Genomic DNA, 14,063 nt, shown 5'->3' on the forward strand with positions numbered 1-14,063 from the left:
CTAAAAGGAAATCTGTATGCATCATTTAGAAGGAACACCCAGAAATGAAAACCAAGGAGCTCTCCCGTTTTTCCAAAATAAGCAGCAATTCATAATCTGTGCCCAACATTGATAGGGATGCTGGCGAAGTTTGCCTGAGCCAGTCTCGAGAACAAGATCCAGGAGTTCATTAAATCTGACTTCAAAACAGAGGCAAGCCTTAACAAGCCCACAAAACTCTCCTCCAGCTTAGGCTTTGATCTGAGCTGGAGGAAAATGCTAAAGGGAGAGGGCAGAACAGTGATTAGACCAAAAGCCCCTATTTCAACCCTGCGACATATTTTTCCACCTCCCAAAGTACTAATGGAGCCATTCGTGGTGGAGGTGGAGGTGGTGAGGAGAAAGCACCTGAAAGCAGGCATAATGTGTGTGTGTGTGTGTGTGTGTGTGTGTGTGTGTGTCTGTTTGGTTGTTTTTTTTTTTAAAAAAAAAGAAAATAGGCATAATGTTTTGAGTCCTTGGAATGACTCTGAAATACTGCCCTAGTTCTTTTGAATTTTTCAGACAGAAGCATTGGGAAGTTTGCTCATCTTTAATAATGATATTTTACAATTTTAAGGTGCTAAAGAAAGCTGTTGTGCTAGGCAGGAAAAATTAAGGTTCAGTTTTCCACTCAGAGAGCTCACAGCAGATAATTTAAAACAGTCACAATACACAAAACACCAGGCTGATAAACAAGCAACAATAAGGTGCAGAACTAACGTCACAGAACCTTCAGTTGGTACCTATGCAATAACACTGATCGATATCCCTGAGCAGTGTGTTCCATAATCTGGACCACTGGTTCCACCGAGCTCATGTCTGAAAGAGGGAATGCCCAGAGTAGGGCCTCAGAAGAAGATTTTAACAAATTGACAATGCCATATCGGACCAAGTGGTCCTTAAGGGCAGGGATTAAGGGCAAGAGTAGGGAACCGGGAACCTCCAAGTGAGGTTGGGCTACAATTCCCACCAGCCCCCAGCCAACGTGGCGAATGATGAGAATCACATATATAGGGCCACAGTTCACCATTCCTAGTTTAGGTTTTCCAGAGTCTACAAACAGCACTTTGAATTTGGGCCTGGAAACTGTAAAATGCACAATCATTAGTAGTGCTGTCTACTTGCTTGCTTTTGACAGACTCTTTCCCAATCCCAAAGCTTCAAAGGTAGGCGTCCTAAAGAGCATCAGGCTGCAAACTAAATTACCACCCAAACCAGATATTCATTTAGTTCCCCAAAGGGGGATTTACAACAATGACACAAATTGAAGAGATATCTGTGCTGCCTGGCCCATGACGGAGAGGCAGCGCTTTAAAAGGAGCTGCAATGTAGGATTTCTCAGGCACCTCTCTCTCCCAGTGTCTAATTGAACAAAGCTATTTCAAACACCACACAGTGTTCTTACCGTCTTCGTTCTCGTCAAACGGTGGTGACTTGCTGGAGGTGTTTGCGCCCATGTTGGATTTGGCTGGAAACTCCTCACTTACATCATCCTTTAAATTCGAAGCGCTAAAGGCGAGTTATTAACTCACTCAGGGTTGGCAGATCTGTAGATCTTCCTGCCGGTGGACCCTGGTGGGGAGGGGAAAATAGAAAGGGGGGGACCACAGCTGACATCAAAATTGAAAAACTGTATGAACCACACAAATTTGTCACATTTTGACAGGAGTGTTAATAAAAAATAAATGGAGAGGGGAGAGGCCCTTAAAAAGGACACACAAGGGCACTGATGCTGGCAGATTCTTCTCTCTCCTAGAAGTAGACCTATTGACTTTTCTCTGACTACCTCAACAAGAGCACCTCTACCTCTTTGCATGATTCTACTAGTGTGGCTGTCATCTTGCTTTCTATGCAGAACAGCCAAACTGGTATAAATCCCACTTGCTTATGAAAATCTTAATTCTGCTTCGGACTAAACATGAGAAACAGAGGGTGTGCCACTTCACCTTTGCTGCTCTCATTTTAAAGGAAACATATTAAACTTTCCTATTGTATGCCCTGAAACTCCCCAAGGAGGAACACAGAACCATGTATATATTTGATTTCTTATTCTTCCAGCGTGTAAGCACAAACCTCTCTATCTGTGGAATAGTGAGAAATTTGGCTCTCATGATTACTTACTCAGTTTATAATCATGATCCCTGCACTGCTCCCATGAAACCATTTTTATCTTGGTTTTATAGTCCTCATTCTATTTCAATAAAACTTCAACAACAAAAAACCAGAAAGCCTCCACCATGTATATAAAGCCAGTTACCAGAAAGAGTCTGTATTCACATCTCTCCTCTCTTCTTTTTTTAAACACCTGGAAGCTACTTTATGAGGTGGTTAAGTACAATGAACGCATAAATCAGGCTAGATATTTTTCATTATGGTGCCTTGATTCATTGTCTCTTCTGCAGTCTGCAGGCTGCAGGACTGTCTGATACGCAACCCGGAAGCAGGGACCGAACTTCAAGCATTTATGTGTAAACATAATTAATAAGGTCTCAACCTCGCACACGTAAATGCAAGCAATGCAGAAAATGTTACTCCGGCCCCATCGAGTTTAGCAGGCTGAAAAGAAGTGCTTACCCACCTTGGAGGCAAGAAAAGGTCCAGCAAAGGGCAATCAAAACCATCAAAGGGCTGGAGCAGCTCTCCTATGAGGAATTCTTACAGCATTTGAGGTTTTTTAGTTTAGAGAAAAGGTGAGGAAGAGTTAAGGAGCGGCTTGTTAGAGGTGTTTAAGATACAAATGGTGTGGTCAAAGACATGTTCTACCCCTGTGTCATAATACTAGAACCCAGGGCCAGCCAGTGAAGCTGAATGTTGGATGATGATGCCAACTACTGCTTCTTTAAACTATGGGATTCCTTTCCACAAGAAGAAGTGATGCTCACCAACCTTGGACAGCTCTAGGAGGACTAGACAAATTCATGGAGGACAAAGCTTTCAATGGTTAGTAGCCAAGATGGCTATGCTCTGAGTCCACTGAGCACAGTGTGCCTCTGTGTACCACATCACAAGCGGGGAGAATGCTAATGTGCTCATGTCGTGATCTCAGGTTTCCCATGGACATCTGATTGGTCACTGTAAGAACAGGATCCTGCACTAGATTGCTCTTTTGTCTGTTTGATCTGGCAGCACTCTTCTTATATCCAGTGAGTTGCCTTATTGAGGTCCAGATGTGGCAGTTCTCTGCTACAGCCAACATTTTTAAGTCTTGACGTACCATTCAGATTCAGATTCCTACCTTTATCTATCCCCCACAACCCACGGTGCCTCAGAGAACAGGTTATTTCACCCAGCAGCGTAACAGAGCTGTAGCGTAGCCACTCACAAATCCCCCCAAATCAGGAAACACACCACCGGGTGTATGTTTCCATTTGTTAATTTATATGCGGAGATACATAAATAATTACTATCATTTAACTAGAAAAACAGTACATCTCACCATTGTGGGGGAGACAGTGACCAGGGGCCCAGGGGCCTGCAGGCCTCTTAAGTTTGCTCTCCAGGTACTAACTATCTATGGGCTACTTTGAGGTTCCCACTTTCCTTTCTTAGGATTATCTGGCTTCGAACTGGACTTGGACCAGACGGCCCTTCAAATACAGGGCTGACCTCGGTAAAGCAGGACATATCACCAGCCTCCTAGCCTGGCTCTCACAGGACTGGAGGTTAGGTGGCAAGGAAGGACGAGGGCACAGGAAGGTGCCACATACAGAACGCTGGTCCCTCTAGCTCAGTTTTTCTACACTGACAGTGGCTCTTCAAGATTTCAGACAGGTGTCTCTTCCAGCCCTGCTTGGAGATGCTGGAGATTGAACCTGGGTTTTCTGCTTGCAAGGCAAATGTTCTTCAACTGAGCCATGGCTCTTCCGCAAAGGACATTATCACAAAGGCCTGCATCAAAAGTGCACTGGTTATTTAATCATACCTTAGTTCTGTACCAGACTTATTTCGTGACAACGGACAGACTCAACTTTTTGCTCAGGGGCCCCCAAATCCTCTCAACCTCTTTCAAATGGTGGGACTGATTCAGAAAATAATTGATGCACATGTTAGCAAAGCTGTTTCTGTTGGTGTAAGAGCTTGGCAAAGTTCCAATCATTTCAAAATAAATCAGAGGGGTAATTAAATACCCAGGAAGTTGAAGCAAGCAAAAATGTCCCAGGTGAAATTCTTAAGGATTTGGGCTTGGATGAAACTTGCTTAGTCACTCCATTAAGTGGTTCAGCCTTTGGTTGGCTGAAAACCATTACAGAGGTAGAGAGTGGGTAATGAAAGAGTTTTAAGTATATCAGAAGGAAATGGAAAAGAAAACAGAAGGACAGTCAAGCAGATTGGCTGAAAATACTGCTTAAGAAATTATTTCCCCTGTTATAGTAGCATATGAAATCAAATGCAATATGAAACCTAATCAGGTAATGTAGCTTGAGCAGACTTTTCAGAATTCTGGAAATATTAAGGTTTAAGAATTGGCATGAAATGTGGAGGGTTGCCCAGGACCAAATACTTGCTTCAACTCAACTTTCTTCTGTTTGCTATACAACAGCTTTAGAATATTCTTCAGATATTCTGCCTTTTATGTTTTTTTAAATGCTACATGTGTTTGTCACGTGGCCACTTGTTTAGCCCTTAGTGGATGACAAATTGGTACCACTCTGCTGAACAGTTGTGTGCAACAAAAAAGGGAAACAAAATTTGTGTTTCTTCCGTACAAAAAACACCTGTGTTTTTTTAAATAATTCAATAAAACCAGGCCTACATTGTTTTATTGCTGCTGGCTGTACTATTTTAAGGATTCTACTTTTAAGTTGGTTTTTCTTTCGTTGTTGTTGTTGTTTTTTGCATGCTCCACTATTTATTTTTGTCCTTTGGCCCCTTATTTGGTATTGTTGTGATGTTTTTATGCTTTTATCCACTCTGTACATAATTTCACATACTATTAAAAGGTAAAGGGACCCCTGACCATCAGGTCCAGTCATGTCCGACTTTGGGGTTGCGGCGCTCATCTCGCTTTACTAGCCGAGGGAGCCGGCGTACAGCTTCCAGGTCATGTGGCCAGCATGACAAAGCCGCTTCTGGCGAACCAGAGCAGTGCACGGAAACGCCGTTTACCTTCCCGCCGGAGCGGTACCTATTTATCTACTTGCACTTTGACGTAAATACTAAAATTTCAACTTCTGACACTGGCTCCCAACCACCAGCAGCAGCCTGGTCTTTTGATCAAGCTGTGGTCACCCTCCTGTCTTCTGGTCTTGCATATGCATTTCTGTTTCAGGCTCTCACATGCAAGAGGGACCAAGCTTGTATTCAGCTGCTACACAGGGCTAATGGATCCAAATTACAAGAAAGGAGATTCTGACTAAACATTAGGAAGATCTTCCTGATGGTAAGAGCTGTTCAACAGTGGAGTAGACTCCTTTCGAGAGGTGGTGAACTCTCCTTCCTTGGAAGTTTTTGTTGGGTGGCCATCTCTCATGGATGCTTTAGTTGAGATTCCCGCATTGCAGGGGATAGACTCGATGACCCTTGGGGGGATCCCTTCCAGCTCTACAGTTCTATGATTCTATCATGCTCTCCTACTACCTAAACCAGCTTTAATCCAAACAAGTTTAAAGGAAACTCGCTGCCAGGTGGCTTAATTCAAGAACACCAGAGAAACCATTAATTATACACCTAGACTTAAACTCAGATATACAGACCACAATCCTGCACAGAATTACACTCAGCACCACTGATGTCTGGGTTTGTTGCCATAATTTTTTATAAGCCCACAAAAAGGTACCAACCAGTCAGTCTTATGTATCCTTAAGAAATCCCATTTAAGAAGCTGAAGCTGCTACTCTCCTTAGTCCCTGTGTGAGTGAAACTCTGAAGCGATGTTGCATCAAGAAGCATCTTTGGACTTATGGGGGTACAAAGAGCTTGGGAAGGAAGAAGCTTCTGAAGAGGGGCATCAAAAAGGTAAAATTTGCTGAATGACATTTTTCCCAGAGGGAAAAGCCTCAAGATCACACATATTTTTATAAGGTCCACATTTTGTCTTGGGAGTCAAACAATGTTATGTCCTTTTGATGCATTAAGTAGTGCTGACAATGGCCTGGTTTGCACGGCACCATAAGCCGAACTATGGCTTACTGGAGGTGCACAAAGGTGTCGGATCCTGAAGGGGCTTGCAACCACTTTGCTCCTAACCAGTTTTGCTTCTGCACAGCCCTTAGGCTTGGGGTTCAGCTCTCATTGCTAACCACAAGCTATAGCCAAAACAAACCTTGGCTACAGCTCACGGTTAGTGTAGAGAGAGCTTAATCATGAACCATATTTGGGAAGAAGCTCTTAGCCAAACCCTGTCTTAGCACAGCACAGTAGTAAATAAGAGGGAAGTTCAAAGCAGTTGTCCTGGTAAGTCATAGCATGGACATGCAATAAGTGAATCAGGATAGTCATGAAGAAAAGCCACATTTTCACATATATTGCTATTAATAGCCAACTCTTCCTTTAGTAGGCTCAAAGCAACTTTTCTTGGTTTCAGTGACTGTTCACCCAGGTACAGAACAGGCCCATACCTACCTAGCTTTAACAAAGTTAAAGCATTAAGTGTCCCTGGATTATTCATTCGCACCTCAGGCTGACCGACCTCTGGCACATATTAAATGAAGAGTCATAGATGCTGCATCCAGAGACATATGCATGACCACTAACAGCACAATTTTTTCTGTTGCTGCTTGTATCCATCCAGTTCAACACATGCAAAAATGCACTCAACAGCAGCCAGGGTTTCTCATGTGTAGAAGAGAACAGGGTGTGTGAACTGAGAATGAAACGTAGACTGCTCTAATATTTTAAAACCCCACTTTGTTGGGAGTAAAGATTATTTCAGCATAAAGCATGTTCTCACTATTGATCTAGTAGTAAAACAAAAGTGCTGCCATCATCATAACCTTTTCACAACCTTTCAAACGTGCAAAGAGCAGAGCTGAGATTTGGCTGAAGGCGCTCAGGAAAAAAGCAGAACTTCCCTCATTTAGGGGAGGCACCCTAGTTCAGTGCAGAAGTTTCCAGCACCTCCAGTTAAAAAGGTCAGGTGGAAAGTGATGGGAAAGATCTCTCCCAAGACTCTGGATAGCAGCTGCCAGTCAGGGTAGATGGATAAACATTTTGACCTGATTTAAGGCAGCCTCCTCTCAGACCCTAGTAAGTCCTCTCTCCAAAGCATGTTACAAATCTCAGAAAAGTCCTTATGAAGTTCAGATTGCCATAACCTGTACTAGAAATGCACCTGGCCTAGGAAAACAGCAACCTGCTTTATTCCAAAATCAGAACTTTAGTCCACCTAGTCCAGTATTGCCCACACTGACTGGCAGCAGTGCTCCAGGGTTTCGGGCAGTGGGTGGTCCCAGCCCTACCTGGAGATGCCAGGAATTGAACATGGGACCTTGCACATGCAGAGCATGTGCTTCGCCACTGAGATATGGTCCTTCCCAATAAAGCTTGTTTTAGTGAAATGGCTAAAAATGACCTAGCCCACTAATTAGTTAATTGTCTGATTTAAGAACCATATTTCCTTCTACTATTCTTTTCTTCTTCAAGATAGCTAAGAAACAAACACCTTGGACAAAGACCTCCAGGTATAAGGTGGTATATAAATTAAATAAATAGTAAAAATAATACAGTCATCTATTTTGAAACAACAAAAATCTTTCCCACGGAGAAGGAAGAATTGGGAGAATGCTTTCCCCTTGCAGTGAAAAATGCTACAGTAAAGATTAGTGTTTCTCCTGACCTGAAGAGCAAGAGAGGAAAAACACAGCATGCATGACATTATGCGGTGACATCATCCATAAAACAGGATGCTAAAATTATGTCTCATCATAAGTAGCTATAAAAGTCAGTTGCCACATCATTTATGTGCACTTGTTAAATAGAAACATACAAGCCTTATTGATGACCCTACTGGTAGACCACTGGCACACAGACACCTCAGAAGGAATTCAGGCCTCGCCTTTCAAAATTGTGGGTTGTTTGGGGGCTTTTTCGTTTGCCAGGTTTGGATAGTTTCAAGGATACTTAGTGACTCTGATGTGCACGTTGTTATTAAAACCTTCTATTACTTATCACCCAAGTTTAGGTATTTTTTTCTCACCAGGTTCCCGATTTATGTTGTTTAATCCTAAATATGTTTTCTTAGACGCAAGTCCCACTGTATTCAATAGGGTTTGCTTCCTATAAGTATATTTAGAATTGCAGCCTAACAGAGCCTTACTCAGAAGTAAGTCCCACTGAGTTCAAGCTTAAGTGGGTATAGGAGCCTGCCTAAATCTTTTAAATAATTGCTGTCTTCTTAAAGTCCGCCCCCCTTATACAAATTATAATCAAAATAAAGAACCCTCCACATAATCTCCAGAGGAAATAAAAATGACAATGTGTTGAACAAAGTATTTCCACATCTATTCATGCAAGCAATTTTTTTTTAAGGATGGGTAAAAAAATACCAAGATTTCATGGCTAAGTGGCAGGGTTTTGAACATCTCATAAGGTGATCTCCAACTAAATTGTATCCAGAGCAGACCAGGTGAAATTAAAAAGCTTAGGTATCTTAAGAACACTGATTCCAATGGGTCTCCTCTGGGTATGATTAGCTTTGGAGAGCACACATACTAATTTTTTATCCATCACAAATATACATTTTAATTGCTTAGATAATTTAGAGACAGGAATCTATAAGCCCTTGCATACTTTGCTACGGCCTTTCTCAACAATTCAAAACATTGCTGAACTTTATTAATCGGTCACTGCACATCTCCTCAGGGTTCCAGCTTTTTAATGCTCTGATGTTATCCCTTTATTGATCACAATACTCATGGTTCCATTAATGGAACAGTAAACAGACTAATAACTGGAGGAGACAAAGGGGGGACAGAAGGGAACTTAGTATGGGGGTAAATCAAAATCATTAATTTAATTAGCATAGCACTTCCTTGCTGAGACCCCAGGCATGCAAAGATGTCAAAGTAAAACCACACTTGGCTCTTTAAAAAAAAGTTATTCAACTGCTGAGAATGAAAATCATGAAATAAAAATTATGGCTTTATGCTAAAGCTGTTGGATTTGTGAGAATTAAATAGTTATTTCGAAGAAAATGAATTATAGTTCTACAGTTTTTAAATACTTTAAAAGAAGGTTGGGGGATGCAAATATAAAATACTGTGGTTTAGGAAGAAACTTGGTCATTAAAAAAAAAACCTTTCGTCTCTAAAACTCTTATACTGAGGCTGGATCTAGCTAGACACATCAAAGAAGCGTTTCAGTTAAAAGCGTTGTAAATTTAAACAGGGAAAACAGGTAGAGAAAGGGGGGCTTCACAGCGCCATCTGGTGGCACATCGTTATATCGCATATACAACGCATATAAATCGCTTTTTATTTACCAATCTAGCTGAGTCCCTTTTAGGTTTGATCCACTGAAACCCTTGAATTTCAACCCATACTGTTCCACAGTGTTGTGACCCCAACTTGGTTCTGATACCTCTGCAAATGCACACAAGAACAAGGACTTCAGTTAAAAGTATTCAGTTAGTTTGACCCATAATTATTCTTTCAGGGGACACTTAGCACTATTCAAGCTGCAAGCGCTTGTCCTGCTACTGGTAACTGCAACTGGAGTTTTCGCTGGGGATATGTAAACATTCAAAGTTGCTAACCATGAGCGGGGTGGGGAAAGTTAACTTCTCTACAAGCCAGCACCTTTATAAAAGAATGCCCAAAACCATAGGGGCATCGATAAGCGAGAGAGAGCGCTACTTCCTGGTTGGAAACCTTAGAGGGTGAAACGAAAACAAAAGCTACCTTTCTTACCTTGTTTTAGGGAGGGCAGAAAGACCAGAGAACGGAAGCCAGCATCAACAGCAACAACCTGAAGCTGCAGAGCAAGAGAAGCCGGGAGAGGCGAGTGCGCTGGTGCAGATTGACACTTTGTGTGTGTGGCTTTTGCCTGTCAAGGTTCCTTTTTGCAGGATCTCGTCAGGAGGCAAGGACACTTGGGAGCAGAGCTCGAGCCGCTATTGCAGGGAAGTTTCCCCTCTTGCAGATTGCAGGAGGAGCCTGCGGTAGTCACAAGGGGGGGGGGGTGTGTGAAACAAACCAGACAACAGCAACGGTTGCAAAGACGCACATAAACGCGCACAGAGGACAGGAAATAAAAAAAAGTCGGAAGGAGAGGAGAGCGAGCAGGAGGGGATCTTCAGAGAGAGAGAGGGAGAGATACGGTAGAAGCAGCGGCCAGCCACTGCAACTGTAGTTAACGCTATGATCGAATTGGCAGCGTTTCTGCAACTGCAGACGAATCAAAAGCACGCCGGCCGGGTCCGCCTGACACACCGTGTCGCTTAAAGGCTTTATGCAGATCAGCACTTTCCAGAGATCCCATAAGTGGTTGCTTGTCATGCATGGGGGCGAGGACAGTCTCCCTTTCCCCCCTTTTTCTTTCTAGGCAGGAACCCCCAGCATCCCAATGAGAAAGCATGAAAAGAATGCAAATGATGCTGCAAAGACTGTTACTGGCGTTTCATTGGCAAAGAGATTTAGGAACATTGAGCGAGAATCTCCTCCTCTCCGCCCCCCCAGATATCTGCATTAAAACCATGCAGCACTTTTCGCGTCCCATGCACGGTGGCTTCGGTTCCGGACAGGAACCGAGCTAGCTCTTTTGGCCTGAATCCAGCACGGCCTGTAAGCGCACAGGTAAGGGCTAATGGTTCGTGAAATTGCCCCCGGGCTTGAAAATAACTTGTGGACGTGCCTGCCTAGGTACTGCGAGGGGCATCAGGATCAACGACATGAAGCCTGCATAAGCCGTCGGTTGTTCACGTTTCTCTGAGAGGCGAGAGGTGAGCCACTCCCTTAAACCGTGAAATCCCTTCTCCAAATTGGAGGAGGGCGTGTCAGCCTCTGAGCTCCTGAAACGTAGACTCTGAGGACCGCTTAGGACACAGGAACCTTGGATCAAGTGCATGGTGGGGGTGGACGACGTGGTCCTTGGAAGTGCTACTTTTGCGCATCTGCTTTACCTCTAAACTGCGCAGTTAAACATTAATTGGTGTGGTTATTCAGCTGCTAAAGCGCTTGTCCACCGATTTATTGATGGAGCTGGCAACAAGCCAAAGTCTGGGATAAGGGTACTTGGTCCAAACATGTAACAAAAAGACATTCGTTCTCCTCCTGCACCCAATGTCCCGAGTGCTGGTAACCTCTGGGATGTGGCTTGTTCTCCAGCTTGAATCAAAAGTTAGCAGGTTGAAAAACAAGGTATGTGAAACCATTTAGACTTTCATTTCTATACCAAGAGCTACTTTTAAATAAAAGTGACTGTTTTGCTACAACAATCAACATCAATGTGTCTTTTAAGTCGGGTGGTTTTGATCTGCAGTCATATGCTCACTTGGTAAGTGGGTTTTATTTCTGAGTAAACATATAGGATTGGGCAAGGCACGGGGAGAACTTCATTGTCTCCCTAAGGAATTCCTCCATCCAGGTAAAGTCCAGTGCCACCTAGTGACTACCTATATAATGATGCAGTCAGTATAGTATGTCTATTAAATTGCAACTTTTGACACACTTAAGAGAAAGTGTACTTTTCCTTCATGATCCTCAGAGACACTTTAACTGAGGCTTTACAATATGTAAATTTATGTAGATTTAATCAGTCAATTAATTCATCAGTTAAAAGCTGGATAACTAAGAAGGGTTTCATAATATGTAAATTTATTTATATGTAATCAGTTAATTATTTCATCACTTAAAAGCCAGCTAATTAATTGATTAAAAATTATTGAGAGGTTGACAGCACGAGTGATGAGACTTCATTTCCTTATCAAAGAGTTACATGTAAATTGATGGTATTCCATTAAGCAACAAAAATTATTTGTGAAGTGTCTTAAAAAATTTTTTAACCTGCTATCATATAGGTTTTATATTTCAATCATTCCCTTGCAGTACAATAACAGAGAAATAGTTATTTTTACCCAGTATTTGTAAGTATCATGAAAAGGGAAAAGAAGGATAAGAAACCCATCCTCCCAGTTTTAAAGACTGGTAAAAGATAATAGTTGGACAGTGTTCTCGAAGCGACTAGCATGAATTTGGCCAAACTGCGGGAGGCAGTGGAGGATAGGGGTGCCTGGCGTGCTCTGGTCCATGGGGTCACGAAGAGTCGGACACGACTGAACGACTGAACAACAACAACAAAAAGATAATAGTTACTTTCCTATAACTAATCTTCACAGTAGCTCTAGCCAAGCATTCATTGTACAAAGTGAAATTCTACTCATAGCCCTCAGGGCACTCATTTACAGAAAGAACCTAGTTACATTGGAACTGATAGAATTTAGGGAAATCCACACAGCCTGCGACAACCCTAAGCTATGAATGAAAGGCTTCTATAAGGAAAGACAGGAAAATAGGATGGATTCCGTATGCAACTTGAAGCACAGGACAAGTTACTGCTTCTTACTATATGTATGGAGTATGACCATTTTTGTTTGAGGGGGTAGATGTGTCAGAGTTTCAGTAGATAAACTGGTCCCACAGAATAAAAATAGCTCCCCTCTTTTTTTTATTAGGTCAGGGAAGATAATATTTTGGATGGCACAGTACTTTTTGCATAGATGTTCAGAGCAAAAATAAGGCATAACTGTTGGTAAAGTAGGCAGGGAAGGAAAGCTGGTGTACTGTGGGCAAAATGTACCAAGTACACAATCTGAGCCAGTTTGCTCCCCTTAGGAGTTGCATAGAGGGGGAAATTCTGCCCACATACTGCCTGTGCCATCAAGGCAGCACTAAGAGTGAGGAAAACACACACATCTGGGCCAATTCTCACCTCTTCTGAAGATGCAGAAAGCTTCTTGGGGGAGAGAAGCCATAGAGAGTGTGGAGCTAAATTTTACCAATTTAAGTCAGTGTGGAGGATGAAAGGAGAGGCAAACCCTATGTTCTAGGCAAGTTCCCAGCCTCCAGTTAAATTGTAATAGTGGTAAGCAGTATTGACATTTAGCAATGTCTGTTCTCTCTCCCATGAGCTCACCTTAATAGTGGCAATTTTTCATAGTGGCTACCACAGAATCAGCTTTGGCTCCCTCTTTCGCAGCTGGGGGGGGGAGGGGTGTGCACTTTTTCCAGTGCTATACTTTTTAGAAGGCTACAGAGGTAAGGTGGACTCACTACCCAAACAATTCAGGCACTGGTGTTAAATCCAGATGTGACACTAGATTTTTGGTGGTGTGGACGGTTACCCTACACATGGGGTGCCAAATAAGAAGAACAACCACTTCTGTTGATGTAATAATGTGAGATCCATAAAAAGCAACTGTAGCAAAATGGAATTGTTGTAAAAATAAGAAGTATTGCTGGAGGGGCACCAAATTTTGTCCTCACTCAGGGCGCCATATTACCCAAGTCTGTCCCTGCACTAAATGCATCATTTGAAGTTATTTTGTTTTAACAAAAATCCCCCCTCCCATCTAGGCTAATATTACCAATGGGGGACTTCTACCAAGTAGCAGCATTCAGGTATGAGGCTGCATTCCTTCTACCAAGTAGCAGCATTCAGGTATGAGGCTGCATTCCAACAGGTATGAAAGGGGGGGGGAATTCCCCACAACTCATGGTGCTGACAAGATCCATGCCTGGTGGTTGCTGTTAACTTTAACAACAACAACAACAATTTTTAAATTCCCAAACGCAAAACGTTTAGCATCACATCTATTTTGGCCTTGTGATTAGACACTGTACCAGCCTTGCAGCCCAATCACATACATGTTTATAGTTGGATTTATGTCCCACTGTGTTCAACAACTCTTACTCCCAAGTAATTGGGCACAAGCTTGCATGCTGAGACTGTATTGCAAAATAATAATTCCATGATAGCCAGCGTGATTCAGTGATTAGTAAGCTGAACTTCTGTCTTCTTGACAATCAAAGTCAGTAAGCTTGCTTGGCTATGTTGTGAAGTATAAAATGGGAACAGTAATCCATTATCTCACATGGCGGTTGTGAGGT

At 42.6% G+C, this 14,063-nt stretch overlaps 1 protein-coding gene across 1 annotated transcript in view; it reads right to left on the reverse strand.

The window, feature by feature from the left end:
* STK32A (serine/threonine kinase 32A) overlaps positions 1 to 10,127 on the reverse strand; it is a 77,024-nt gene extending 66,897 nt beyond the window's left edge. Inside the window, exons 1-2 of the mRNA XM_033139985.1 lie at positions 9,867 to 10,127; positions 1,427 to 1,593 (exon numbers count right to left, since the gene is read on the reverse strand). Coding sequence (XP_032995876.1) covers positions 1,427 to 1,478 — 52 coding nt within the window. The 5' untranslated portion in view covers positions 1,479 to 1,593; positions 9,867 to 10,127. The remainder of the gene's footprint in view (positions 1 to 1,426; positions 1,594 to 9,866) is intronic.
* Positions 10,128 to 14,063: the final 3,936 nt, after the last annotated feature.

This window comes from Lacerta agilis, chromosome 2 (assembly GCF_009819535.1).
Source record: "Lacerta agilis isolate rLacAgi1 chromosome 2, rLacAgi1.pri, whole genome shotgun sequence".
NCBI classification, from domain to species: domain Eukaryota; kingdom Metazoa; phylum Chordata; class Lepidosauria; order Squamata; family Lacertidae; genus Lacerta; species Lacerta agilis.